Below are 27,873 nucleotides of genomic sequence, written 5' to 3'. Positions count from 1 at the left end.
AGAGAAACTCGATTTTTTTCGCAATTGTCAATTACATTTTACCAACAATGTACTGTGAGCCACCTGCTCGTAACACCGGTCAAATTCAGGAACTCTGAGCCTGTGTCCAACCGACTGGGCTCAATGTTAACGCTGTAAGTCAAGGACAGAGCTCAGCTCACTTGAGGCTGAATGTGGTGTTTTTTTTTTTCTTTCTCTTCTTAATACTGGGCCTATCGCTCATTACAACAAGCCTCCGTTATTGCAATCTTTTATTGCAATAACGTTACGCGGGTTTGTGTTACAGGAGAGTCGATACAGTACTGCTTCGTACTCGTGTTGTGAAGAATTTGCCGTCGGAAAACATAGACTCTGCTTCCACCCAAACAAACTTCACCATCCGCATGAGTTGATGCTGCCGACCGCTCGGTTGCTCACAGCGTGCACATTCATCAGTATTCTCCTCTCTGAGCAGTGTTCTCTCCGTGTTGGTAGAAAACAGCGTGTCGTGTCCTTTCCAACAGCCCCCCCAACCCTCTGTCCACGCCACCGGCTGGTCTGTCCCAGGTGTGGGCCGGCCCGGGGCGCCTGCTGAGGTTCTGCCACGACACGGGGACCCTGTCCCTCACGGTCCGACAGAACGGCCGGAGGAACTCGCGGCAAGAACTCCACGCAGACATCCTCCTTCTCCGGGAGAGGTTCCGGGACGACCATTTCCTCAAGGAGGTCAGTTGCCCCCCGATGGTCGCCATGGGGACCGATGTGGCCCTGATTGGTTGCTGAAATAGGCTTAAAAAGAAAGGAAAGCATGGCTATAACTCAATGTTAATACTGTAAATCCTGAGGACATGTTGTCCGCAAGTTTATAACAGGCTTTATTTCAATATTGTGTAGAGTTCAAAGTCACTTTATTGAAGCGCTTATACGACTTCTTACTGAAATCAAATTTAATGTTTTATTGTTGATTTTCTTTGTGCCGATATCCAGGCAGAAACTATAAAGTGGCAAGCAGTGTTTGATGTTTGGCCTCAGCACTTAGTACCGTAAATCACTCAGAAACAATGCGGTTTCTGAGAATAGAGAGAAAATAAGCAGAGTGGCCACTGGTTTTTGATTCCTGGATCCATCTTTAAGCCCTATTGGATGGGGAAATTCTGCTATTATTAAGAGTAAGACCACAGATGATGCGCATGATCCTTATTTCTTGGTGGTCAGAAAGATATTTACAGTAACATGTTAACCCTAGTCATTCTTTCCCTGAGCCCCTGCCATCCTGGATTCATTTAAATCCTACATACCTAGAGAAGCACATCTGGGGAAATTAAAACGACAAACCCGTCAGTCTTCAGACAGTATATCAACATAACATCCTGTTATTCTTGAAAGAGAATTTTGTGTGTAAAGAAAAAGACCTAATAAATAAGTTAATCATTATAAATGTAGCCAAGATGTCTACTAACGGACCCAAACTTCTTCTTAGAATGGGAACTAGAATATATATTCAGATGAGTGTTTTGGAGTTCTTGACTGGAAGTATATCCAGAAATGGTCTTGCCACTGTGGCTGTATGACAATGTTCTCAAGTCAAAGTGGGTACCCCTGTGTAGGCCCGAACACAACAGAGCTCAAGCATTGAGCGCAGAGGAACTTTAACGAGTCACATTAAATCCCCCGCAGACTCACTCGTCCAGGCCGTTTTAAATTGATCCGCTGTAAAACAACGCATCAGAAAGCCAGGTGGAAGCAGAATAAGTAGAACGCGCTCCACTATAGGCCTACGCAATGTGGAAGTGCAGATGGATTAACTTGGGAGGCGACTAAAGGTGGATCCGCTTTAGGTCCACGCTTTACCCTCTTGCTTTGGTGTGTTTCGGCCCTTAGTCTGCTTTTTATTCAAACCCCAAAGAGCAGATTACTCGCCAAATCTCTTTATAGTAAACCCGATTCCTTCCCTTGCATGCTCACTAAAATCACCATCTGATCTCCCACATAGATCAGAGGACTGAGGAGAATGAACACGGGGACTGTCTTAGAGATGGAAGAAAGCGTGGTCAATCCTGCAGAAAATGGTACATTTCTCTTTCCCTGCTTTGAGGGCTTTATGGGGTCAAGCTGAGCATAGATGGGTTGTCCATCGTTTTCCTTGATTGTGCTACCTTGTGTGTCTACGGTTTTTTTCTACTGAAGAGGTTTTTCAAAACAATACTGCCCTCTGCTGAGAGTTTTTGGAACTCAAAGGCCATGGAAAATGAATCAAAGCACTGAATGGACAGTTCCCTGTTTTTTCCACGTTATTCCTCTGAAACACTTTTGATTCAACCCGCATGTGAGTTAGTGTCTATTTGCAAATGTTTGCATGTGTGCACGCTCTTCAGTATATCTCGTACGTCTTGCCCAGCGGGAAAGCCGGTTGTTTCCCCTTCCCCCTCTCAATAGGATGCAAGCTAAGAGCCAGCCGGCATTACTCTGGCAGGCCACTGAACAAGCATGTTTTACGGTATCACACGAAGGCACAGGCCCGCCATTGTCGGGGAAAATGCCACTCCTTTTACAGCACCGACCCCCACTGCGTCACCCACTTCCCTTTGCCCCTTCCCCTCTCTGTATTTTCCTTTGTATGTTTTTATTTTTTGTTGTTTACTTACTTATTTTATAAAGATTGCATCCTTCAAGGGCCGAGTCCTCTTCCTCCTCCCACCAGCCCTCCTCTTCCTCCTCCGCAAGTGATCCCAGACCACCACCCAGAGAGCTGTGTGTGTGTGTGTGTGTGTGTGTGTGTGTGTGTGTGTGTGTGTGTGTGTGTGTGTGTGTGTGTGTGTGTGTGTGTGTGTGTGTGTGTGTGTGTGTGTGTGTGTGTGTGTGTGTGTGTGTGTGTGTGTGTGTGCTCTCTCGGTCTGCTGGGACATTAAACACCGTGTTCTTTGATCTATCAGACACAAGCTAGTAAACCGCCACGGAGGCCTTAGCACGCTTCCCTCAGGGTTCTGAAATTAATCAAGAAGTGATACCTGCTTTGCTTCCTCCACGTCAGCATGCCCAGAAAACGGTAGTTCATAGAACACTGTTGAAATTAATTTGAAACGAAAAGCATTTCCTTTCTTTACATTTGATGATTGTTGGTTGGTTCCGTGATTTCATGTGACTGTTTGTATGTCCTTTCTCAACAAAGGTATGTGTCCCTATGTAAGCGAAGATATCTCAGCCTTGGCAGGAAATGTGAGTATGACATTGAATACATGTGATATATATATATAGGGTTAGGGTTATATATATATATATATATATATATATATATATATATATATATATATTACGTTTGCATGGCTTAGAAGTGAGAAAGCACTTTCTCTTTGTGGCTTTCCATTCCATTCTCAAAGCGATCGATGACCTTGGAAAATGTCCCGGGCAGGACCAACAGCTATCACTGACTCTAACCCTGCTGTTTAGTGCACGTTTAGTAAAGCTGTGATATAAAGTCTTACCCTTTCTTAAATGACATTTTTTCTTCAACGGACTTAAGGTTATGAGTTATTGCTCTGTGTAGGTCAATGGCTTTAATAGGCCTTTGACTTTTGACTCACTATGAGGTTCAGTGCTCTGTATTCTTTCACCTTCATTGTTTAGGTGTCAGACTTGGCACCTGGCACACACCACTGAATAGCTGACTTTTATTTGCTGTGTGTGTGTGTGTGTGTGTGTGTGTGTGCGTGTGCGTGTGCGCGTGCACGATCTTTGACCTTCCATCCTCCAGTATCTGTTTATGTTGGGCAACTGGTCCTCTTTCTCTCGCTTTCCCTCTCTCTCCCTCCTTCATCTCAAACAACAAATTATTGTTCACCTGTACAACTCAGTATCCCACATTTACTTGCGTATTTCTCTCACACCCATGGACACACGCCCAGTCACCAGCCAGCGGCGGGCCAATGTTGTTGTACTTAATGGTGGTGCTGGAAGGTGAGCCCGGTGAAAAGCCTCTGTGTGGTGGTGGAGGCGTGTGTGCAGGGGGCTGACTGGGGCCCTGTTTCCATCTTCCTCTGCTCAGGACTGTGAGGAACCACTCATGTTCTGCCTGAATGGGGAGGACGAGGAGCGGTCCCCGACGCAGTCTGATTCCGGTAGGACATTTTGAAGTTTTCTCTTATTTTTTCTTTCTGCCTATTTTTCTTTTTCCGTATATTCTTTTGGTTTTGGGAAATGGGATCAAATTGAGCCAATGAGCATCAACATTAGCTGTACACTAATGCTAATGCTATGTCTGTTATCATGTGACAAGAAGGTCAAACCAGACACAAATGCTAAATGAAACCCGGGTTTGTCAGATAATCGTGACCAGTGGTGGTGGTGTTGTAGCTGCTGAATGAAGTTATAGGTGGTGTTGGTATGAGGTTAAAGGTGGTGTTTTTAAGAGGTTGAAGGTGGAGACGTTTGTATGAGGTCATATTAAAGGAGGTGTAGTAATAAGGTTATAGGTGGCAGTGTTGGGATGTTATAGGTGGAGGTTTCATGAGGTTATAGATGATGGTGGTGTTATGAGGCGATAGGTGTTGGTAATGAAGGTATAGGTGGTGTTGTTAAGAGGTTATAGGTGATGGTGTTTGTATGAGGTTATTTGACAGGAGGTGTTGTTATGAAGTTGTTATTAGGTTATAGTCGGTAGAATGAGGTTCATTGAAAAGCTTCTGTTTGCAGGAAACGCTCACTTCCTGTAGAGTCCCAGAGCTCCTGTGTCATTCTATGAATATGGGCTATGTGTTAACCTTTTAAGATTCCTTAAAAAATACTTTCCTACAGCATACTGCATCACAGTGGCTGGGTTTTGCATTGTTTTTCCTGACCGGCTTTGGACTGTTTGTACCCTGTTTTTTTCTACTTAATATTGAACTGACTAACTAACTCTCTTAGATGTGGGCAAGGATTAATTATTTATTTGAATTTATAACTGAACTATTTAAGTCTACCCTTATAATTCTGTTTGGTGTTGCCCTTTAAAACCATTATAATCAACAATCCGGCATTTGAGATCTTGTGCTGGAAATCTTGGAGAATGTCTCTAAAGCACCCCTGTGTTTGTTGTAGGATTGATCTATTTTTCAAAATGTCAACATGAAGTTTCAACGTGTAAACCAGATGTCTTTGTTTAACCTTACCCGACGGAGAAGCCGCGTCAAAGTCTCTGAGATCCCGCGCTCAGGGACTCCATGCTTGGAGCTCAGAGAACAGACACAGACGCAAACTCCCTCTCCTTATCCGTGTCGATCACACAGGAACATCCTGTAGGCTATTGTTTTGGCTGCCGCGGCTGCAAAAGACCACTGGTGATGCCGCACCATAAGAATGTTGTGGTTCACGCGCGGTGGAGGGCCATTTATACAGCCTGTGGCTGGTCTTGCCTTTCACCCTCCAGCGTTCGGCCCACCACACGCCGCTTGTGTGTGGCGCGCACAAGCGCATGTACAGGTGTGCTTGTGTTTTTTATGGCTTTGTGAACCTCTTGTTTTGTTTTGGATTGTGTTTCATCCCAAGCACTTTGAGCTTGTTACAGAGGGTTTTGCATGTGACCTTTGTCTGCCAATCCGCCCTGTCTTGTTAGGACATTGCTCATTGGTCAGGGCGGCCGAAAGAGCTCTCCCCCTCCCACCTATAAAAAAAAAAAAAAGACGTGATATTCAGACCATGACAGGAAGTGACTGGGATTCCGTACACGACACACTTACGGGATGACGGCCCTTGTTTTCATCCTTGAGGAATTTAGATTCCTTGTCAGACATTCCAAGCGCGGCGGGGTCATAATCGTCCGCGCGGGACCTGGTAAACAAGGCACCGTAATCTGCCACAGTTTAGGCCAGTCTAAATCTGCAGTGATATGGCCGTGGTGGTGGTGGTGGTGGTGGTGGTGGTGGTGGTGGCCGTGGTGGTGGTGGTGGTGGTGGTGGTGGTGGTGGTGGTGGCCGTGGTGGTGGTGGTGGTGGTGGCGGCGGTGGTGGCTGTGGTGGAGGTGGTGGTGGTGGTGGTGGCCGTGGTGGTGGTGGTGGCCGTGGCCGTGGTGGTGGTGGTGGTGGTGGTGGCCGTGGTGGTGGTGGTGGTGGTGGTGGTGGTGGTGGTGGTGGTGGTGGTGGTGGTGGTGGTGGTGGTGGTGGTGGTGGCCGTGGTGGTGGTGGTGGTGGCCGTGGTGGCCGTGGTGGTGGTGGTGATGGTGGTGGCCGTGGTGGTGGTGGTGGTGGCCGTGGTGGTGGTGGTGGTGGCCGTGGTGGTGGTGGTGGTGGCCGTGGTGGCCGTGGTGGTGGTGGTGATGGTGGTGGCCGTGGTGGTGGTGGTGGTGGCCGTGGTGGTGGTGGTGGCGGCGGCCGTGGTGGTGGTGGTGGCGGTGGTGGTGGTGGTGGCGGCGGCCGTGGTGGTGGTGGTGGTGGTGGTGGTGGTGGCCGTGGTGGTGGTGGTGGTGGTGGTGGTGGTGGTGGTGGTGGTGGTGGTGGCCGTGGTGGTGGTGGTGGTGGTGGCCGTGGTGGTGGTGGTGGTGGAGGTGGTGGTGGTGGCCGTGGTGGTGGTGGTGGTGGAGGTGGTGGTGGTGGCGGTGGTGGTGGCCGTGGTGGTGGTGGTGGCCGTGGTGGTGGTGGTGACTCCAGATAATCCATCAGGGGCTCGACAAAGCTCGACGAGTTTGAGAGACGGGTGAGGAATCTCGTGTGTAGCCGTCATGTTTCCTCTGTCTTGATGTCATTTAATCTGTCCCACACACACACACACACAGGAACACACACACACACACACACAGGAACACACACACACACACACAGGAACACACACACACACACACAATTGTACTCGCACACTGTCCTGTTTTGTCTCTCACTCTCTCTCTCGCTCTCACTCACTCACTCTCTCACTCTCTCACCTTTGCCCTTTGAATGTCCCTGTACTTTCCAAACACCTCAGCGCTGAACACACACACACACACACACACACACACACACACACACACACACACACACACACACACACACACCACCTCTCACCTTCCGCTCTGACTCCACCCCTCAGGTCGGCGTATTTATGTGAGTTTAGTGAACAAACAGCAAAGACCACTCCGTCTTAAGGCTCGCCGCGGCTGAAGAAAGGAGCTCTGTGTGTGTGGAAGCGTAGATGTGTGTGCATGTGTTGGGGAGAGAGAGAGGGGGAGGGTGTGTGTGTGTCTGTGTTGTGTGGGTATGCTTGCATGCATTTAGCCTGCGCTCGCCCCTGTGTATGTGCAGGGACACAGTCAGACTTTCTATGTGTGCATGTGTGTGTGCGTGTGATAGCATGCATTGCCCCGTGTGTCGGGTAGGAAGAATGAACGAGATGGGAGTCTCTGAAGGGGGCGAGGGGAGAGGCGGGGGGGGGGGGGGGGGGGGGGGGGGTAAGGAGGGGGTGTTTGTGGCTGAATGGGGGTTGCCAAGGCTCTGCTGAATGCACTTTTCCAGAAGCTTGTTGGGATCCCCGGGGAGAGCAGAATGGAGTGTGAGAATCAAGTGTGTGTGTGTGTGTGTGTGTGTGTGTGTGTGTGTGTGTGTGTGTGTGTGTGTGTGTGTGTGTGTGTGTGTGTGTGTGTGTGTGTGTGTGTGTGTGTGTGTGTGTGTGTGTGTGTGTGTGAGAGACACCGGGAGAGCTTTTTGATACAGTAGTGTATCACAGGGACATGTAAGAAAAGATGGCTGGAGAGGGAGTTGTGCTGCTCGGTTGAGTGCAGGGGGGGGGGGGGGGGGTCCGAAGGATTTAATGGGACAATGGAAAAAAGGATTAAACTTTGCACAGATCCTACAAAGACACTATTAATGTCCACAAGTACAATTGCCCCCCCCCCCCTATGAACACACACAGGCTCTGCCTCAAGCCCCTCTCAATCTCCACACACACACACACGCACGCGCACGCACACGCACACGCACGCGCTGTCACACATACTCTCAGAGATGCTATATTGTTGCCTTCTTAACCTCCGGGCCACCCCTCTTTACCCTGTTGTACCTCACCCCAATACTGTCCTCACTGTCGCTCCCCTCACCCCCAGCTCTCTCTTTCTTTACTCTAACCATTCCACCATCCCCCTTCTCCGGACAATATTCAGTTCAATGGTTAGCAGCACATATGAGGCGATTTCACCCCATTGTATATCTATATCCCTACTACCTCTACATGTGTGGCTCTGAGGGGGAGGGAGAGAGGGAGAGGGAGGGAGGGAGGGAGAGAGGGTGAGAGACTGCTGTCTCCATGGTGAGGCTGTGGAGCTGGCAGTGTGCCCCGCTCCCAGTCAGCCTCCGCTTGGGCTTTGACATGCTAAAATAGACACAGACAGAGGGGGGGGGGGGGGGGGGGGTGGGGAGAGGGACGGGATCACGGACAGAGAGCAGGAACTCGTCAATGTCCATCATGTAGGGAGGGTACAATGGGGGCTAATGCTTTGTGGGAATGCCTCGTCCCTTGTAATGTTTGGAGTGTGTGTGTGTGTGTGTGTGTGTGTGTGTGTGTGTGTGTGTGTGTGTGTGTGTGTGTGTGTGTGTGTGTGTGTGTGTGTGTGTGTGTGTGTGTGTGTGTGTGCGTGTGTGCGCGCCGGCCAGCTAGTCCACTAGCTCTGAGACAATCATGAACTGGTGTTAAGTTAATGATTTCTTCCGTGTCTCCGAAACGCTGGACCGGGCCTCCACTCCTCTTCAGCCTCACTGTAGCTTCTGAGTCACAGTGCTGTATGTGTGTGTTGGTGACCCCCCCCCCCCCTCAATCTCTCTCTCTCCCCCTTCAGTCACTCTTTCCACCCGTCAATACCATCCACCCCCTTCTCCTGTCAGCATGTGTTGAGCTCCCCCTCTACCCCACCCCCTTTCTCTCTCCCCCCCCCCCCCTCTCTCTCTCTCTCTCCCTGCCATGTGTGGCTGTAGTAGGGGGGAATGGGTGACCGAGACGCTCTCGGGACTGGAAGAGCTCAGGGGAGAGACAGCACAGGAGAAGTGGAAGTTACTAGCCGGAATAACGGAGGGGTGACCGAGGCCTGGCTGCTGGGGCTCAGGCAGGGAGACTAGGGGGGAAGGAACGGACGCGGAGAGCTCCGTGGAGAGCAGCTTGTTTCGTAGCTGCGCTGGGCATTGGATTTGGAGAGTGTAGGGGGGGGAGGGGGGAGGGAGGGTGCAAAGGACTGTAGGGGTGGGGGGGGGGGGGGCGTTGGAGGGGGTTGCCGGGCTGAGCATGCTGGCTCACTCCTGAAGTGTCAAGGCTCCAGCAGAGACTGTGGAAGAAGCAACTAACGCAGTGTTCCTCACACGGCACAAAATGGAGATCCAGTGAGCAGTTTTTTTGTTGTTTATTAAAAGTCCCCAGTGCCGGTGTTGGAGGGGGGGAACTCTATGTAAGTCACGGATATCAAGTTATGGATTCGGATTCGGATTCTCCTTTCAATTACTCTTGGCCGTCTTTCCCCAAGATGAGGATACGCAGGAAGAAAGGTAATGCAGGAACATCTTTTTTGTATGCTCTGAGGTCGGTTGCTTCCTTGCCTCGATTCCACTATTTTTAATTTGTATTGTTTGCTCAGGGTGGGTTTGTTTTGATGTATCGGTCAAAAAGATGTGCAATCCCAAAATGTTCCTGGTAAACGTTGTGTAACTGCTGAACATTTGCCAAACAGCCTGTCTAGTGCAGAGTCAATATTCTCCTTCTGAACCCGATACGCTCTGTTTATGTTGAGTCTTTCATCTTTTCCATGGCACGAGTCTTGACCATCATAGAATATCTAAGCAGGTTAAGATGACGCATATTTACATGCTATCCATGACACTGTCGTCACAACCACAAGTCCAGCGTCTGATGGCAAAACACCGCCAGCACTACCCCCCGTGACACTGTTTTACTGCTCTCTTATCAAATGGGTTCATATATTTACCCCTCACTTCTGTTCCCAAATCCTGGTGCACAGAGGTTCCCAGCGCAAGCACGTGTCAATCAGTTGGATAGCGGTGTGTTTGCTAATGATGTAACCTGATATCTGACAGTACGTTGGGGAATGTCAGATGACCACGCCAGCCACGTAGAGCTGCTTGTTGATCTAGACATCTTCATACCACCCTGTACCTTCCATTTAAGCAGAGAGAGAGAGAGAGAGAGAGAGAGAGAGAGAGAGAGAGAGAGAGAGAGAGAGAGAGAGAGAGAGAGAGAGAGAGAGACCATGGTGCTGATGTAATATCATGGCTTAATGTGAGAACTGCAACTACCATGAAGTGAGACTGTGTAGCTTTACTGGGGTGCTTTGAGACTGTGTAGCTTTACTGGGGTGCTTGCCAATACAAACATCACGCCTGCTGTTGGAGGTGGGTGTCTGTGTTGAAGTCACTCTCCTCTTTTGGCCCCAGGGGTGGGTAGTTATTGTGATTAATTTGCTGTTGGACTACAATCAACAATTTAAATTAATCCTGTAATCCAACATTGCCGTGGACATAATTTGCATCGAGGCCTATGCATGTACAGAGGCCATTCCCACGCAGGGGATTATCAGCAAAAGATGAACACCTAAAATAGCCCCGAATCTGACCACGGTGGTTAAAAAAAGTTGTTATGAGTGTGCTAGGGTGTCTGTGTATGTTTGAATAGCGAGAGAAGGGGGAGAGAGAGAGAGAGAGAGGGAGAGAGGGAGAGAGAGGTAGTAGACTGAAGGAGCGAGGCAAAGGGAGCGAGAGCGAGACAAGTCAGAGATGCAGATCGGGTTACTGCCAGGCCTGTGTCATGGCTCTGCTCCAGTCATCTTCACCCTGCTCCCACACCATAAGCACTCGGACAGATAACCCGTGTTATTGCTGCTTAATTGTGATTGACAAAACCAAACTTTGCGCACACAATCTCTGTTATTGGTTTTGTGGAATTCATCCCACTGCGCAATTTAAAAGTCTTGAGTGAAACCCAAGACGCGGCCTTTGGTTTGTTGTTTTCTGAGTGGTGAATGTAGTTTAATAATGTCCAGTCTGTGAGTGGAACAGGAAAAGGGAACTGGGGGATCGCGCACGTTGTCACGTGCGCTTCCACCTGTGATGTGAAGTGTGGTTTCAGGTGTGCAGAGGCCTTGTTTGTTTCTCTTGTCTGAGGGACAGGACTGCGGTGCGCTGTGTGTCCAGCCCCCCTGGGAACACGCTGTCTGGGTGACGCGCAGTGAAGATAAATACATAGCGAGCGCACAGCTTGTGATTCTTGGATTCCAGCGTGTTAGTTTGCAGGTGTCATGACCCGAGCAGGCGATTTGTAGATCTTGGAGGACAATTGTTATGCAATTATTATTATTATTTTTTAATCGGACAAGAAAGGCACATGAAAGCTTCTAAAGGGGGCTTGAGGCAGTGAAGCCCTCCATAGTGTTTAGTTACTTCTCAGTTCAAACCATACTTGTTATTCTAGCTATCCCAGCTCCCTCCAACATGGTATTCCTTTGATTTAGTCTCTTAGATGTCATGAGAGCCGTGAAACTGCAAACCTATGAGCTTTTCTAAACTCAGACAATACACAAAACACTGCATTGTAGTTACTTATTTCTCTGTTTATCTAAACTACGCTGAAGGTAAGTTCACCAGCCACAAGAAAAACAGCAGAACCTTGAGAAAGGCTCCTTGTGATAGCTCTGCTTCTCACTACCTCTTTTTTCACACTCACTTATTCTGTCTGTCTCTCTCTCCCCTTGGGTCTGTGCCGTCTGGAGGGTCACACTCGGTGTTGAGCTGCCACAATGTGGAAACATGGCACTGACTGCGCTCTTTGTTAATCTCTCTCTCTCTCTCTCTCTCTCTCTCTCTCTCTCTCTCTCTCTCTCTCTCTCTCTCTCTCTCTCTCTCTCTCTCTCTCTCTCTCTCTCTCTCTCTCTCTCTCTCTCTCTCTCTCTCTCTCTCTCTCTCTCTCTCTCTCTCTCTCACAAACAGTGCTACTGTATTTCTTGTCCGTCACAATGGGATTTATTCACAGTATCCCATGCAGCCGGCATTCCCAGCAGCGGCGTCCTGTAAAAACACCCCAACCCCCCTCCCCATACCCCCGTGCAAAAAATGGACATTCTTTAAAGCCGTGTCCGAAACGGGAGCTCGCCGCATCTTGTTTTGTTGTGACGTCTTCTCCAGGGCAGGGGAACGAATTTCTCTCAGCTCTAACCTGACCCGTCTAACTCATTGTTTTTGACCCGGTGGAGAAATGGTACACACGGATCCGAGTGGCTGACAGTAATGCTCACCGAGCCGGTGTTTATGGGTCAAAAGTGTGTGAACGATCTGCCCCCCCCCAAGTTGCCAGCTGTGGATTTGGAGCGGCCCCATAACCCAAATATTAAGCCCGGGGGTCTTCTCCATGTTTAAAGCGGCCTTCTGACCTACATCCAGTTACTCCGTCCACTTCGGATCTGAGGTGGACCAGAACTAATGTGTATACGTGCCGTAGCCGTGTCTCACGTCGAAGGTCAACCATTATTGAGGCAAAATTGTGAATCGGTGCTCAAGCTTTTAAGGCGTTTTTTTTTTTATTGAACTTGAACTTGGAACAGTGCTCTGCTACTCCTCTCATCTCTGGATTCGAACCGCAGTGAACTGTCGTTTAAGTAGATCTACAAGTGGTGCACGTGGGCTGATTCACGGCCCGGGCCGTTGATGGACTGGAGTGTGGTCTTGAGCATCCTGTTGTGGTCCGCGGTACGTGCACTGCGCTCTATTCCCGCCATGTTTGATGTCGGTCGGAGCAGAACTCATCTGGTGTCCTCGTCAGGACCGCCACTTGACTCCCCCCCCCGGTTCAGATTGATGGTCTTCCATCCCCTAAACAAAGCACCAAGCCAATCGCATGTCTGATTTACTGCGTGCTGCAAACACCGCGCTTCCCTCCCCTTCACCTCCCTGACGGCAACTTGGAGACGTAGATAAACGATGGGTTCATTTCTACTCTTTTCATGACACGACTTAGATGAGCCAGGCCAGGGGTTATTCAGAATTTAGTTTTTCAGTGTGTGCGTCGGACCCATCCACAATCACACGCCGAAAAACTCGAAACACTGGAATTGGTGGTCCTTTAAACGAAACGCTAACTACACCAATTCCGTTTGTAGTCTCGAGTTTTCTGAGATTCCCTCTTTGCATTGTCAGGCCATGACCCACTCCCAGATGGATCCCGAGCCATTGTGGGTCCCCACACATAGTTTATGAAACACTGGTTCAGGCAGAGAGGAAACATTGCCGAAGATGGGGAAAAGAAGACATGCTTTTCGATGTCTTTGGCGCCATCGCTGGATCATGACTGCATTGTTTGGGAATCGTCTGCTGTGGGGGGGGGGGACTCGATGGTTATTTCGCTGTAGTGTGGTTAGGCTAAATCATATGCAATTCACTTTTCCATTCATTATAGCTAAATGCTTGACCTTCATTTCAATGGCTTTAGCTTGTTTAGTTTAGCATGTGTTGCTAACAATGCCTTGTTTCATACATAGCAACACATTGTTTAGACACAATTGCTTCCTACCTGGTTACATTTAAGCATTTTACTGTGAGCGACTTGCTCCATCAAAGACGATGAAGCCATGTGTTTGACTACCTTTGTGCCCTCGATGGCTGCAAGCAGAGAAGCATAAACTTTAACTTAGCTGTTAAACAACATTCAACTAAAGGGAGAGTAGGGTCAGAGAAGAAAGACGTACTCAAAGTTAAACCCTAACTCTAACTCGTGCTTTATGAATTTACACCTACACTTCATGCACTGCGAATCCGCCGCTTATTTTGGGCACAGCCCAGCGTGCCGAGTGGCGGGAGTCGTGATGTTCTCTGTTTACATGGAGTGTTCTTTGAACCACTTCCCCAACACACAGCCCTGCCGCAACATCCCGCCAGGCGACTGTTTGTGTTCGGAGAGCCAGGAGCCTCGGGGGCCAGGCTCCTGGCCACAGTGTCCCTACTGTTGAGGAAGTGTGGGTCATAATGCGACTGTGTTCCCGACGGCAGAGGCAATTTCCACTCAGTTGCCATGACGACGACAGGGTGGAGCCCCACACATCATGGGGCTTGCATGTTATGAACACCGCGGCCCGTGTTATGGGGGGAATCGCATTCATGTGAAAAACGGAGGGCTGCAACGCACGCATTTACATATAAGGGGGGGTTTTTAATCTTGGAACAATGGCAAGCAACCTCCCAGGAAGCCCATGTCACTTCCTTTGTTTGTCTGAAGTTACTTTCCATTGCTTGGGAAACCCAAATTGTAATATCCCTCTCTCTCTCTCTCTCTCTCTCTCCCTCCCTCGCTCTCCGTCTCGCTTGTGGCTCTTTAGAGAAAGGCCAGCCGATAAGGAAGCACCCGACCCCGGGCTCTACCTCGGCCGCCGCCGCCAGACTGTCGGCCATGATACACGGCAAAGACCGAGTGTACGCCAACGCCATGCTGGTGGACCAGGTGAGTGGGGACTTCAGATAACAAGAGCAGCCTCAACACGGGTCTTTAAATCAATCCTGCCATGTACAATAACACGCAACTATTGAAGAGTTGAAGGGGAGCGTTCAACTCGGTTACCGAACAATAATAACGAATTTCAGCGGTTTGCAAAGAATGAATACGCTTCTGTGTTTTATGGCTTTAATATATCTACTTGTTTGGTTTTAATTTCCCCTCCAGGTGGACGATGTGGACATAAAGTACCGCTCTCCAGGGCAGCAGGAGGAAGAGGAGGAGGAGGAGGAGGAGGAAGATGGGTTCGGCTGTGAGACCCAGGCGGGCAGCCCCGGTGGGCGTTCGCCGTTCTCCAGGAGCCCCCCGGTCGCCGGACGCCCGTCCACACCCCTGGAGAACGGAGACGGGGGGCCGCCGCAGCCCCCCGTCGGGACGCACCACAGGACGCCGTCCTCCCCCGCGGCCTCGCCCCGCTCCCCCTTCGCCTCCTCCCCGTCCCTTCCTTCCTCCCCGCTGGCGTCCGCCTTCCGCCTGTTCGAGGGACACCGGCGGCAGACCCAGCCCAGTGCGCCTCTCTCCCCCGGGCTGCACCACAGGGGCGTCAGCCTGCCAGAGACGGTCCGGAGTCTGAGGTAGGGCCGCTGGCTTTGTTGTTTCTGCGTTCTTCTTCTTCATCGGACGGGTCGATGACGTTTTTTTTGGGGGTTTTTTCAGGCAGAAATTTAGAAGACGTAAATAAGCACTTGAAATGCGGTTAGTGTGTTTTGAAAATGCGGGGGCGCTGAGTGCCACCGACCACTTTGTTTGAACAAAAAGGTTTGAGAGCAGCACGCGAAGGCTGCATTCGAAGATGAATCAGTTTTGTTTTGTTAGCTGGAAGAAAAAAAGTCATGGAACTTAATTTCATTTTTTTTTTCATTTCTTTGATTCATATTTTTTTCCTTGCAAAGGACAAAAATATTGTTTCTTCTTTACTTGTAGAGTGAGATGTATTACAATCGAGCATATTCCAGCATTTATTCATTTTTGACATAAACTGCTCAGTTAGCCTGATGTAAACCCTCGGAGACCCATTCACAATGGAGCTGTTTTTACTTTCGTTATAATTCAATAGAAAGGCGTGACTTCAAAGTACCTTCCTACCAACGCTTTCCGTTCCCGCACGGCCCTCACAAGGTTTTTATTTTTTTGGGGAAATTACAATGTTGACCCTGGATCGTGACACTTCCTTCAGTTGCAGTCCATCCCTGACCCAACACGATAATATCAAGGGCCAGGGATGAGGTCAGCTCAGACTCTCTCCTCAGAATGCTCTTCATCCAGGGCTTGGACCTAGTGCTGTTAACAATCAGACTGAGGTGGTTCGGCCACATGGGGCGCAGTAATGGCTCGGAAGAAGACTTTGTGCGGCAGGACCGAGCGAGGCTGGGCATAGATTCCACAGACACCGAAACCACTCTGTGTGGAGAGGACGATGATGACGATGACGATGACGATGATGATGACGATGACGACAACGATGCCTGTTCAAACTTCAAAGCTTGTGTTGTTTGACCCGCACGTCTGTTTGTCCTTTTGTCATCGATGCCGTACGTGAGCAGCCCCAGTGTGGAGTGTGGGAGTGGTGACGAAGACATCCTGTGCCACTCCTACCCTGTGGTGTGTCCAAGGCAGCAGCCCAGCGCCCCCGCCGAGGACAAGGGCTCCGGCGAAACGTTGCAAGACTATAACCAGTCGCTCCCCGACAGCACGCACAAATCAACCCAGGTACACATGTTGGAGAAATAATCGGAATCAATCGATTCATCTTGTACGTAGCACTTTTAGAAAAAATTATATGTTTTTTATGAATATGAGAGTTAGATGTAGGAAAAAGACAACGCAAGACTTTTTGAGTTGATTACTTGAGAATTATCACATTCCAACATTCTCCAAGGTGCCATATCGTAGGGCTGGTTTCTTCGGAAATCGTGCAGGTTTCTTCGGTGCGGGTTTCTTCGTCTTGCCCAGTGGTTGCCCTCAAGTGGACCATGGAATTTTGTGTGATTTACTCCTCTTTTCAGTAGTCTAAGTATAGATTAAAAAATAACACATTTCTCATTCAGGGAATACCCCTGCCAGTGATAAATGAGAAAACAGAACCGATTCTTGTGTGCCACTTTTTCCGTGTGAAAACCGCAATCATATCCGAGCAATAATGTATAAGCCACCGTGCATAACCCCGCCGACTTAAAGTCAGTGTGAGCGGTCAGCCCAACAGGTTGAGAACCACAGGTTCAGACTGACTCTCCACCTCCTCATCCAGCTAACCCCTCACCCGTTTCCTCCTCGGTGTCTCCAGTCCCAGGAGGGCGAAGCGGAGTTTCGTCTGCGCTCCTATTCCTACTCCTCCCCCAAGGCCAAGCCGACCAGGCCCTTGCTAAACCGAGAGGCAGCCATCTCTGACCTGGCAGAAGGTGGGTGAACTTTGCCCCCGTGCAACCTATGACCTTTCTGTTTCTTAGGGGGGGGCGGGGGGGGGGGGGGGGTGCGCGGTCGTGCAGCTGAAAGGGACAAATGGGGCACAAGTCCAGAAAAGGAAGCACGCAGACAGGTTTCATAAATCACTCAAACCTTTGGCTGCACTCCATTACTTGCACATTTTCACCTTCGGAAGCCAAAACAGGCACATGTTGAGTGCTGCTCGCACCGTGTTTATCCCTCAAGGTGGTCCCAAAAGTATATTTTGTGTATTTTAGTATGGGCTGCAGAGTCATGACATTGTCGTTAGGCTATGGTCATGGGCTATAAAGGGTGCTTGATATAATAAGCAGCAGTGCACGGTAGGAAGCCAACAATAAGCTTCAGCTAATACTTTGAGGTTAGCCCAGTTATTCAAATGAACCAGATGCTTGCATCTCAGTTCAACTGGCATGGCAAGGCAGAGGTCTAGGAACCTGACACCCCAGTAAACGTCTCTGGATTCGGAGAATGGAAGCCATCTGCAACCACAAAACATTTTTCTGTTGTGCGCACGCTCAGTCATACAGCTGTATAAAGTAATAATATTGAATAATCAAGTATAACCTTGTTATTGGTATGATTACAATTATATATATTTGTTTTATTTTTTTTGATGTTTTTAACAATTAGTGAAGTCACTACTGCACCACGTCTTAGATCTTTAATGATGGAACTTAGTATCGCTCTGAAACCTTAGAAGTTGCACAATTATGATGTTTGCCTTTAATTATATCTCGCTGAGTGGGCGTTGTTTGTGTGTGTGTGTGTGTGTGTGTGTGTGTGTGTGTGTGTGTGTGTGTGTGTGTGTGTGTGTGTGTGTGTGTGTGTGTGTGTGTGTGTGTGTGTCGAGCTAGTGAGCACCTCGGCTCTAAGAGAGGTCATCTTTTGTCCTGTGTAGATGTGACAATCAGCTCCTACTCTCTACTTCAGGCCTTTTCTCTCTCTACATCCCTCTCTCGTCTTAACTAAGTTAGTAAGTATAACGTCACGGTCAGGCGCAAGGCGAACCCAGAGAATAACAGGCGTGGTGGGCCAACCGTTTTTGGGGTGACCTGAGGGACAATGTGCTGGTTTGCTTTATAGGGCTGTAGAATGAATGGTGCCAAAACAGGGTTGGAAATATCCTCTTTAGTACATTAAACATAATAGGGATAACGGCCATGCACAGCACAAAGCTTTAGAATGGCATACTAGTCATGTGATATTTCTCTGCTACCCTGCTGAAGGGTTAATGGTAGAGTGTGTTTAGTGCTGCTTTGATGTGCTAATTCTGAATGCTGGAAACCGTAGAACAGATTGTTTCTCTAAAGCTTATTTTTGTTTAAAATTTGTATGAATCAAACCAATCTTGACATGCTTAACTCAACCATTTGAATGTCTTCCAAAATCTGCCAGCTCGAAATACAAAGGTTTTTATGATTTAAGACTTCAGAGAAATGCTCTTACCAGAACTGCTTAGTCTTCTACTGAGAGAAAAATCTAAGTGTTTCTCAGCTCGGATATTTGTTCTCTTCTCCCTGTTGTTGTTTTTTTCCCACTCACTTCCTTCTCTGTTTTTCCAGTGAAGTCTCTTTCCCCTGCTTCCTCTGTCTCTGCGGGGGTCTTCGGGACCCAGGAGTTTTCAGGGAATCTTTTGTTTACCTTTTGCCTCTCAGTAGAATCTCTCTCTCTCTCTCTCTCGCTCGCTCGCTCTCTTTCTCGCTCTCTTTCTCGCTCTCTTTCTCGCTCTAATCGTCATAATTGGAAATGATGGTTGTTATCCGCCAAATGATTGGCAAATCTCCCTTTTTGTTCTGGTGCGAAATGAGCTACGTATTTTGACTGGTCCTGTGTTATTCCTTCCTTTGCTTTGTTTTCAGAGCAGAGAGCCTACAGCCTGACGGAGACAACCAGAGACAAGAGGTACAGCTAGTCTATAATTTCACCGGCCTCTGGAAAGATTGTCAAGCCTCTGTGGGGTTGTAGAACTATACAACAGACTTCCTCTCATTTTTAGGGCAACAATGCTGTCCACTAGATTTGAGGTTTGCCTGGATCTGCCTACACATGCGCACACACACACAAACGTGCACACCCACCACACACACACACATACACACACAAACATGAGCAACGCACACATACTCACACAGACTCTCGCTCACACACAGACACACATTCAGACACTCACACACGCACTCGCTCACACATTCTCACACTGTTAAACATTCTAACACACACGCACTGATAGTTGAATGCATGCATGCACATACACACACTCACACAGTCTCTCAATCACATATTCTCACACACTGTTTCACATTCTAACACACACACACCGATATTTGCATGCACACACATACACACGTGCATGCACACACGTGCATGCACACACATGCATATATACACACACACACACACACACACACACACACACACACACACACACACACACACACACACACACACACACACACACACACACACACACACACACACACACACACACACACACACACACACACACACCAGTGATCAGGATCTGGCAGGGGCAGGATGTGACATACTTCCTGTTACAAGGCCCAGAGGCCAGAAAACACTCTGATTGCAACCCCAAAATAACCCTGAGTAAACAGATTCTTGTTCTTGCCACCATTCCCGCTTAGCTTCAGATGTAATCGAAGGTATCGATGTGAACATTGATTTTGGTCAAGGCCAGAGATCACTGTGTGTTGTGTTGCCGTTGTACCGTTTCTCTAACCAGCTTACATTTCATTCATAGTGTATCCATTTTCCCTCCACACAGGCCGGTAATGTCCCTTCTGTCGTTTATCTCATCTAACTGGCTTATCATGCTCTAATTACATTTCATTTGCTAATCAACATGCATTGCCGTAAATCTCCCCAGACGATGTTGTGTAAATTAAATTAACTATTTACTAAATCTTCATATAAGTTTATTTATGTGTGTATAAATATAAATATGTGAGCTATACAAGATCACAAATACTACTTTACCCCCCCCCCCCCTTCCTCCTAAATTTGAAGATACATATTTATATGTATCTCTATAATGCATTTATAAACAAACTCAACACTGTCTTAATATTTGAGTTTGTAGGAAGAAGGATGATTCCTAATAAAAATGTATGTATAAAATAAGCTAATTAATAAATATCAATAAACATACCATTTCACCCCTTAATATTAGGCATATATATAGATTAGTAAATATATTTGACCTAAAACAAATAAAGATTCTAAAAGAAGAAATATCCTCACTATATATATATATTTATATATATATATATATATATATATATATATATATATATATATATATCGTTGAGTGGGTTGAGCCTACGGTCGTTGAGGGGAGAGGTTAGCTCCAGCAGTAGGACAGAGGAGCCGGCCCTAAGGTGTGTTGTATATCCACGCAGGATTCTGGGTTTCCGTAAGCGGGCCCAATCCGCCGAGGAGGAGGGCAGCACGTCCATCCAACACCTCACCCTAACCGAGTTCCTCCAAGAGTATGTCGTCATCATCGCATAACAATGCGTCCTCTCGCAGACATGCATGTGTGTAGACTCCCATCCCCCTTGACGCATGCTCTGATCAGGCCTAACCCATTTGAACACCTCTCCCGATCGGAGCCCCTAAAGCTCTTCCAGTACCACCACGACCGCTTTCCTTACCTCATGCCTGTCTGGATTACACTGCAACGCCTCTTGTTCATGGTTGAACCTACTAACGGCCTCCCCTCTTTGCAGCACACTGAATGTTTTCAACCATGCACAACTAATGCATGGTTTTGTTGCTACGACTCACCTGGCACGGGCCTACGCCGTTCGGGGTCCTTTCTGGTCGCTCGCCTTCCAGCGGGAATGTCTCTTAGTCTTTAGTCTTTAGTCTCTACTCTAACGTAGGTTTTTTATGAGCAAGCCTTTCATTAATTGCATCTTGTCAAGGTCATGCTATAAATAGCCCAGACTAGACCTGGTAGTAGGGGGCCGAGCTGTCGGTACGAAGCCCCCCCCAGCATGCCAAGCATGTCCTCAAGAGTGATGGCCTGACGCCCCGGGGCGCTGGAAACACTGCGGGCTGGACATTCCTCTTGTGACCGCATGAAACCTATCAGCAGCCACCCACTGCAAGGCAGCCTCACCGCCTCATAATGTATCTGTATCATAACTGCATCATAACCACGAGAACGCGTGATGGGTTTGTCACAATACACACTGATGCTCAGACAAACGTCTGACGCCGCCGCCCGACGGGCCCCTCGGTGACTGTCGACATGTTTGGGCGCCGTTACAGGATCGAGGACGAGGAGGATTGGGACAAGTACATAATCCCCTCCAAGGTCGAGTCGGAGAAGTACAAGGTCAGCCGCACCTTCAGCTTCCTGAAGAGCAGGATGTCGAGCACACGCAGCAAGACCAAGGTGAGCAGGCCTCCCCCTTCCACAGCAACTCACAGCACCCCCAGGGAACCAGCGAGGGGAACGCGCGGTCTTGCGTCTTGAAAGATTCCACCCAGACCCTTTTTACACACCGGTCTAGGTTCCTAGGGCCGCTGAGCCATTGTCCGCGTGCAGGGCCTTTTTATTTGGGGGAGAGGGTCAAATTCCCTGTCCTTAGATCTTAGCAACGGGACGCAGTGAAATATCCTCTTACATAACGCACGGACCCCCAGCGCAGCGTGAGACACCACAACAACACATTCCACCATACTGCTCTCTCACTCCTACACACGACGGCCAACGGGAGTGTTGCGCACACGCACATGCACGCGCACGCGCAAACACACACACACGCACACGCACGCTTCGGACGTCCTTGTAAAAGTTTGATAAGAAAATAAACATTGCGTTAGCGGTGGTCTCTGTGGACCTGAACCAAGTCAATAGACATAAGCCCACTCAGAGGCCCCTGGGACACAGACGCTCTGCTCTAACAGCTGTCCCCACCAGGATGTCATGTGCCTCTCTTCCTCCTCATCCATAGTGCCGTCCTGCTCTCAGCTTTTTTTGTTTTTCGTATTTTTCTCCGCCGAGGCCCGTTGTGTTTCGTCCCAGTAGCGCGGTTAACCGGCGGGTCTCCCTGCACTGGTTTTTTTTTTTAGGTGAAGGAGAAAGAGGTGAAGGAGGGAAAGCAGAAGACCGGAGGTGCTAATGGTCACCAGTTTGTGGCGGCCAGTGGCCCCCCGGGCCCTTCAGTCTGCGTGGCCTGTGACCGGCCCGTTCCTGGGAAGGACCTTCTGCAGTGCTCCAGTGAGTTCCTTCTCTGGGCCAGGGCTCCTCTATTTTTAGCGTCTGTGTAGTGGTCGCTGACACGCATCATGAACGTTGAGCTGAATGTTTTCTTTCTTTTTTGAGCAATGATGTCAACAATGTTTTTCTTCTAACGTGACTATAAACAGTTAAGCTTTTGTTTGAAAGGGGGAAATGTTCTGGCAACCACCTGTTGACGGAGTGCGTCTTGCTTGCTTCTCCGTCCAATCGTTTGATTGTGTTTTGCTTTTCGTCACAGACTGTTCCCTGAGTGTCCACAAGAGCTGTCGAGATTCCGTACCTCCCTGTGGAAAGGTGACTCACCCTCCTCTGCCAACACACACGCCATCCCATTACGGACAACAACAATGACAAAACTCTCTCACGCTGGATTCCTCTGACACACTGTTCTCCTGCGTCAAACTCTGATTTGTATCGATGTCCCAGCAAACAGTGTGCGATGCCCAAAGTGTGACCCTCGTACCCTTTTAATGTTCGTCCGCAGAAGCCGCAGGACAAGAATGCACTGTCGACAAAGGGCAAGGCCTCCACTCTCCCACAGAGTGAGTTCGCTGTCTCATGCCCCCTCTCCTCCATGCTTTCTTCATGCCATGTCCTAATGACCCTCCAACTACATCCACCTGTCCCCCCCCCCCCTTCACCCCCTCACCCCCCACAGAGAAGGTTAGGGATGATGTCTCCCCCTTCTCCTCTCTCCCACCCTGTTGTTCATTATCGGTTAAAGTGTAACGGGGGGGGGGGGGGGTTATGCACACAGTCTGCCTGTGTGCACACAACTATTTGGATGTTTTTGTACATTTCTGGTACTCATATAGTGGACTAAAGAGTCTGGGGGGTTATTAAACATTAACTGAAAGAGGGGGTGTCCATTGGGAAGCTGTGTGTTTCCATTCAGTCTTTTACAGACTTTTATAAGTGCCGGTCACACCGAATAATCTGTGTGTGTGTATATATAGCTTGCGCGACTGCTTTACGATTATTGACATGATTCCCTCGCCCAGTTCAACGATAAACCTTGACAAACACAGACCTCCCCACTGAGTTACAATAAGGCAGCCGTTTCGCTCAGCATAAACAAAACGTTGGAACTTTAAACAGACGTATTTGTTTTGAGAATCGCAGAGACGCCAACGTCTGACCTAATCCTCCTCCTTTCATTTGCCCCCCCCATCATCTCCCCCCCCCCCCCCCCTCCCCCCTCCGCTCTTTCTCTCTCCAAAACCCTCCTGCCAGACTCTGCAAAGGACACTTCCTCATCCCTCTCTTCCTCCCCCTCCTCCTCCTCCTCTCTCATCACAGCAGCCAGAGAGAAGAGGGAGACGGCTGCTCTCTCCAAGAGCCTCTCCATCTCCACAGACTGCAGGTAGTCTACCGTATGATGTGCACGTACACACACACACACACACACCTACGAGCACAGACACGCACACGCAGACACGCACAGATATGCTCACACAGACCTGCAGACTGACGCTCACAGAACACACACATAAACACACATAAACACACAAGCGCACACGCACTGTGTCGATGCATGTCAGAGCCGAGTCTAATGTCGTCACTTCTCGATCCCGCCAGCCGGCGTCTGAGTGACGTAGCGGGCGTGGACGGTGAGGCCGCAGCGGCTTCTCTAAGCCGGAGCTCTCTCTCCGAGGAGACCATGCAGACCGCGTCGACACCCCCGTCCAGCGACCCCGTCGCCGCCGCCGCCGCCGCCACAGAAGGTGAGGCCGTGACGATGAGTCACGTGACACGACGAGTCCTCCTTAAACGCTGCGTTGCCATCGCCGTCTTTGCTACGTCCATTCACACCTACGTGTGCTCCAAAGGAAGTGTGGCCGAACGTCTCTCTCGGCATTGAAAACAAAATTCATGTTGTCGATGTTGTGCTGTCGTCGTTTATGAGTGACAGTTGTGAATTGACCGTCGGGGGTTGAAACTTGCAGTCAGCGCCGCTTCTCGGCCGTACGCTACATCTGAGGGGACTCTTAATATGCGCGCCGACGGAGCTGAGTGGCCAGTGTCTCCACCACTAAGGGGCCTGGAGAGACGAGACTCAAGGCAGCGGTTTGCCATCCGCATGACTGACGATAGGTTCTGCTTTTTGTTTTTGCTTGAAGAACCAGTGGACACGCCCCTGTTCAGTGAGCTGTCAGCTGTGCTGCTGGGCCTGGAGGTGGAATCCTGGAGTCTGGCAGTGAGCTCAGAGTACTGCCGGCTGCACGACAAACGCACCATCAAGCGGCAGGACGTCATCTACGGTGAGACGCCGTGTGTGTGTGTGTGTGTGTGTGTGTGTGTGTGTGTGTGTGTGTGTGTGTGTGTGTGTGTGTGTGTGTGTGTGTGTGTGTGTGTGTGTGTGTGTGTGTGTGTGTGTGTGTGTGTGTGTACACCTGCATGTGTGTGTACACCTGCATGTGTTTGATAGGTGGCGGGGAGTGACTTCATATTCACATCTACACTGCTTTTGACTGGGTAACCTCTTTCTCTTCATTCATTGGCTCAGCCTGAGAAGAGACATCAGTGTCGCATTAAGCTTTGGAAAACTGTAACATACCCGTGTTCTCTGGGTCTCGACGTTCCTCCTCCTCAGAATACAGGCTGTTGTTGGAACAATACTACGCCTACAAAAGAGTAGAAATGCCAGAGTAATTTTTTTGCTCCCATGCATCTCGCGTTGTAATTTTTATGCTCCCAAGCATCTCCCACAAGACCAAATCCTCGTCCCCGAGGACAAGGGATTGTTCCTGGAAAGAACTGATGTCCCCTTGTTTATGGGACGCTACACTGGGGAAACTCTCATTTTAGGAGCCCTGCCCGTTGATGTCAAACAATCCCAGCATGCCTCTGCCTGGGATCAAAACAATGCTGTTTGACTCAGCCCTGATTCAGTGTGCCTGTGTGTCTCTCACTACTGTGTAAGTAGCTACTGTGGCCAATCAAGGTTAGGAGGAGGAAGTGATGCAGTACCACATTAAAGTTTGAACACACATTGAACTGAATGTGTATACATTGATATATATATGGATGCATATGGATGGATGGGTATTTTTGTGGTATAAAGTTCTGTTCATTGTCTGAGCTGGTGTCTAAAAAGGTGTAGATAAGGCTCTATGTTTGCCTCAAGGTATTCCTTTCTAAAAGACAGAATAGGATTAAAAGTATACATTTTATGTATACTTTGTTATTTATGTAAACTTATATATAATTTTTTGACATCTTCTCTTATTGCTACTATACTTTCTGCAGTGTCGCCCTCATTCCCCATCATCGGTCACACACACACACACACACACACACACAGTCACACACACAGTCACACACACAGTCACACACACACACGGTGTCTCACCTTAACCAATAGATCCCCCCCCCCCCAGAGCTGATGCAGACGGAGCTGCACCACATCCAGACGCTGACCGTCATGGCGGAGGTGTTCCGGCGGGGCATGCTGGAGGAGCTGCAGCTGGACTGGGCCTGCGTGGCGCGGGTCTTCCCCTGCCTGGACCCCCTGCTGCTGTTCCACAGGAACCTGTTCGGGGCGCTGCAGGAGCGCCGGCACGCCAGCTCCCAGGCCCACCAGCCCCGCGACTACCTGATCCAGAACATAGGGGACCTGCTGCTGCAGCAGGTCAGCCCGCGGCACGGGGGAGCAACGCCAAACACCCCCGCACACAGGGAGGGGGGAGGGAGGGGGGGAGGGAGGGAGGGAGGGGGTGGGGGAGACACTCTTGAGTAAATATATTTATGTACAACGCATATGTACGTATGTATTACTTAAACACGAATACTCACACATGTATATATATATATGTGTGTGGGTGTGTGTGTGTGGGTGTGTGTGTGTTTGTGTGTGTGTGTGTGTGTGTGTGTATATCTATATATGTGTATGCGTATATATATATACATATTTGTATGTATGTATATGTATGTATATATACCGTATATATGTATGTCACAGACAGAAATAGCTATATAATGCATAAAACACATGTGAAAACATAAACTCATTCACACAAACACACGTGTATATATATACATGGAACTATATATATCCACAAACTAACATGCAAAGAAAACCAAAAAAACATAAACGCCTGCCTCACACGTGCGCGCACTCACGCTGGACGCTGGCGTTTCAGTTCTCGGAGGAGAATGCGGAGAAGATGAAGCAGCTGTACGGGGACTTCTGCAGCCACCACACGGAGGCAGTCAACCTCTTCAAGGAGCTGCAGCAGCAGAACAAGAAGCTCCAGCTCTTTGTCAAGGTAAGGCCTTCACCACAAGCGTCGCACCGGTGTGTCCACCTTCCACCGTTGACCCTCATTTGGTGTCACATGTGGTCGGATATGTTTTCGGCTACGGCCCGAAAGAGAGGCCATTGTGTCGGCCTGCGTGGTGTTCTGGCGTGACGACCCTCCGCTCCGTGTTGGTTTCTCTACAGCAACAGAGCAACAAGTCACTGGTCAAGCGGAGGGAGGTGCCAGAGTTCATCCTGCTGGTCACGCAGCGCATCACCAAGTACCCAGTACTGCTAGAACGGATACTGCAGTACTCGCAGGGTAGGGTGTGTGTGTGTGTGTGTGTGTGTGTGTGTGTGTGTGTGTGTGTGTGTGTGTGTGTGTGTGTGTGTGTGTGTGTGTGTGTGTGTGTGTGTGTGTGTGTGTGTGTGTGTGTGTGTGTGTGTTTATATTTTTGTGTGTGCTTCTTTTGCGTACGTCTGCATGCACGGCAGTGTGTGTGCATATACTGTAAACATGATCGTTCCTATGTACGATATACCAATCATAACACACAATAACCAAGCCCAGCTGCGTCGTTGTCATAACATGTCCTCCCCCCCCCCCCCACACACACACATACAGAGGGCAGCCAGGACTACGCCGACCTGTCGCGGGCGCTGTTCCAGATCCGGGACATCATCACGGCCGTGGACCTGAGCGTGAGTCGCTTCGAGAAGGACCAGGAGCTGCAGGAGGTGCTGGGGCGCCTGGAGAACAAGAGCCTGGCCAAGCTGAAGAACGACAAGGTGTTCCGCAAGCAGGACCTCCGCAGCCCCCAGCGCGGCCTGCAGCACAAGGGCCTGGTCTACTGGAAGACCGCCACGGGACGGCTCAAAGGTGAGCCAGGCGGGGTGGGAGGGGGGGACTGGAGGGAGAGGGAAAGGGTGGGTAGAGAGAGAGGGAGAGAGCAATGGGGGAGAGGAGGGAGAGGTGTTAAAAGGGAGAGAGAGAGAGAGGGTGGATAGAGAGGGCGGGAGAGAGCAATGGGGGAGAGGAGGAAGAGGTGTTAAAAGAGAGAGAGAGAGAGAGAGAGAGAGAGGGAGAGGGCAATGGGGGAGAGGAGGAAGAGGTGTTAAAAGGGAGGGAGAGAGAGAGAGAGAGGGTGGATAGAGAGGGCGGGAGAGAGAAATGGGGGAGAGGAGGGAGTGGTGTTAAAAGGGAGGGGGAGAGAGAGAGAGAGGGTGGATAGAGAGGGAGGAAGAGAGAAAGGGGCAAGGGAGAGGAGAGATGGCGGTAGGGGGAGAGAGGGGGTGAAAGGGATGGAGGAAGAGGTGGACAGATAGAGAGGGAGAGAAGAGAGGGGAGGGATAAGGGGGAGAGGAAGGGGCGGGGGTCGAAAGAGAGAAATGGGGGAGAGGGAGGGGTGGGGGTCAGAAGAGAGAGGGTGCGATGGCTGGGCGAGGTCGGCGAGGGAGAAAGAGA

General features: G+C 49.5%; 1 protein-coding gene across 3 annotated transcripts in view; it reads left to right on the top strand.

Annotated features, from left to right (window-relative positions):
* Positions 1 to 27,873, top strand: part of LOC130391504 (rho guanine nucleotide exchange factor 28-like) — a 40,654-nt gene that overhangs the window by 5,610 nt on the left and 7,171 nt on the right. Inside the window, exons 7-27 of one of the 3 annotated variants that reach the window (XM_056601691.1) lie at positions 504 to 705; positions 1,973 to 2,048; positions 3,149 to 3,195; positions 4,022 to 4,094; positions 14,279 to 14,400; positions 14,620 to 15,026; positions 15,996 to 16,161; positions 16,700 to 16,850; positions 18,756 to 18,798; positions 20,316 to 20,405; positions 21,193 to 21,319; positions 22,000 to 22,147; positions 22,407 to 22,462; positions 22,653 to 22,710; positions 23,402 to 23,531; positions 23,747 to 23,892; positions 24,289 to 24,429; positions 25,549 to 25,799; positions 26,311 to 26,436; positions 26,613 to 26,730; positions 27,034 to 27,288. In XM_056601691.1, the coding sequence (XP_056457666.1) occupies positions 504 to 705; positions 1,973 to 2,048; positions 3,149 to 3,195; positions 4,022 to 4,094; positions 14,279 to 14,400; positions 14,620 to 15,026; positions 15,996 to 16,161; positions 16,700 to 16,850; positions 18,756 to 18,798; positions 20,316 to 20,405; positions 21,193 to 21,319; positions 22,000 to 22,147; positions 22,407 to 22,462; positions 22,653 to 22,710; positions 23,402 to 23,531; positions 23,747 to 23,892; positions 24,289 to 24,429; positions 25,549 to 25,799; positions 26,311 to 26,436; positions 26,613 to 26,730; positions 27,034 to 27,288 (2,933 nt within the window). Of the gene's footprint in view, positions 1 to 503; positions 706 to 1,972; positions 2,049 to 3,148; positions 3,196 to 4,021; positions 4,095 to 9,204; positions 9,450 to 14,278; positions 14,401 to 14,619; positions 15,027 to 15,995; positions 16,162 to 16,699; positions 16,851 to 18,755; positions 18,799 to 20,315; positions 20,406 to 21,192; positions 21,320 to 21,999; positions 22,148 to 22,406; positions 22,463 to 22,652; positions 22,711 to 23,401; positions 23,532 to 23,746; positions 23,893 to 24,288; positions 24,430 to 25,548; positions 25,800 to 26,310; positions 26,437 to 26,612; positions 26,731 to 27,033; positions 27,289 to 27,873 lie in introns of those variants that run through there. The other 2 variants (XM_056601692.1, XM_056601693.1) reach the window with 2 other exon arrangements.

The sequence above is a fragment of the Gadus chalcogrammus genome, chromosome 11 (genome assembly GCF_026213295.1).
Source record: "Gadus chalcogrammus isolate NIFS_2021 chromosome 11, NIFS_Gcha_1.0, whole genome shotgun sequence".
Lineage (NCBI taxonomy): Eukaryota > Metazoa > Chordata > Actinopteri > Gadiformes > Gadidae > Gadus > Gadus chalcogrammus.
The sequence above is the reverse complement of the archived record's forward strand: the minus strand, read 5'-3'. Positions and strand labels throughout refer to the sequence as shown.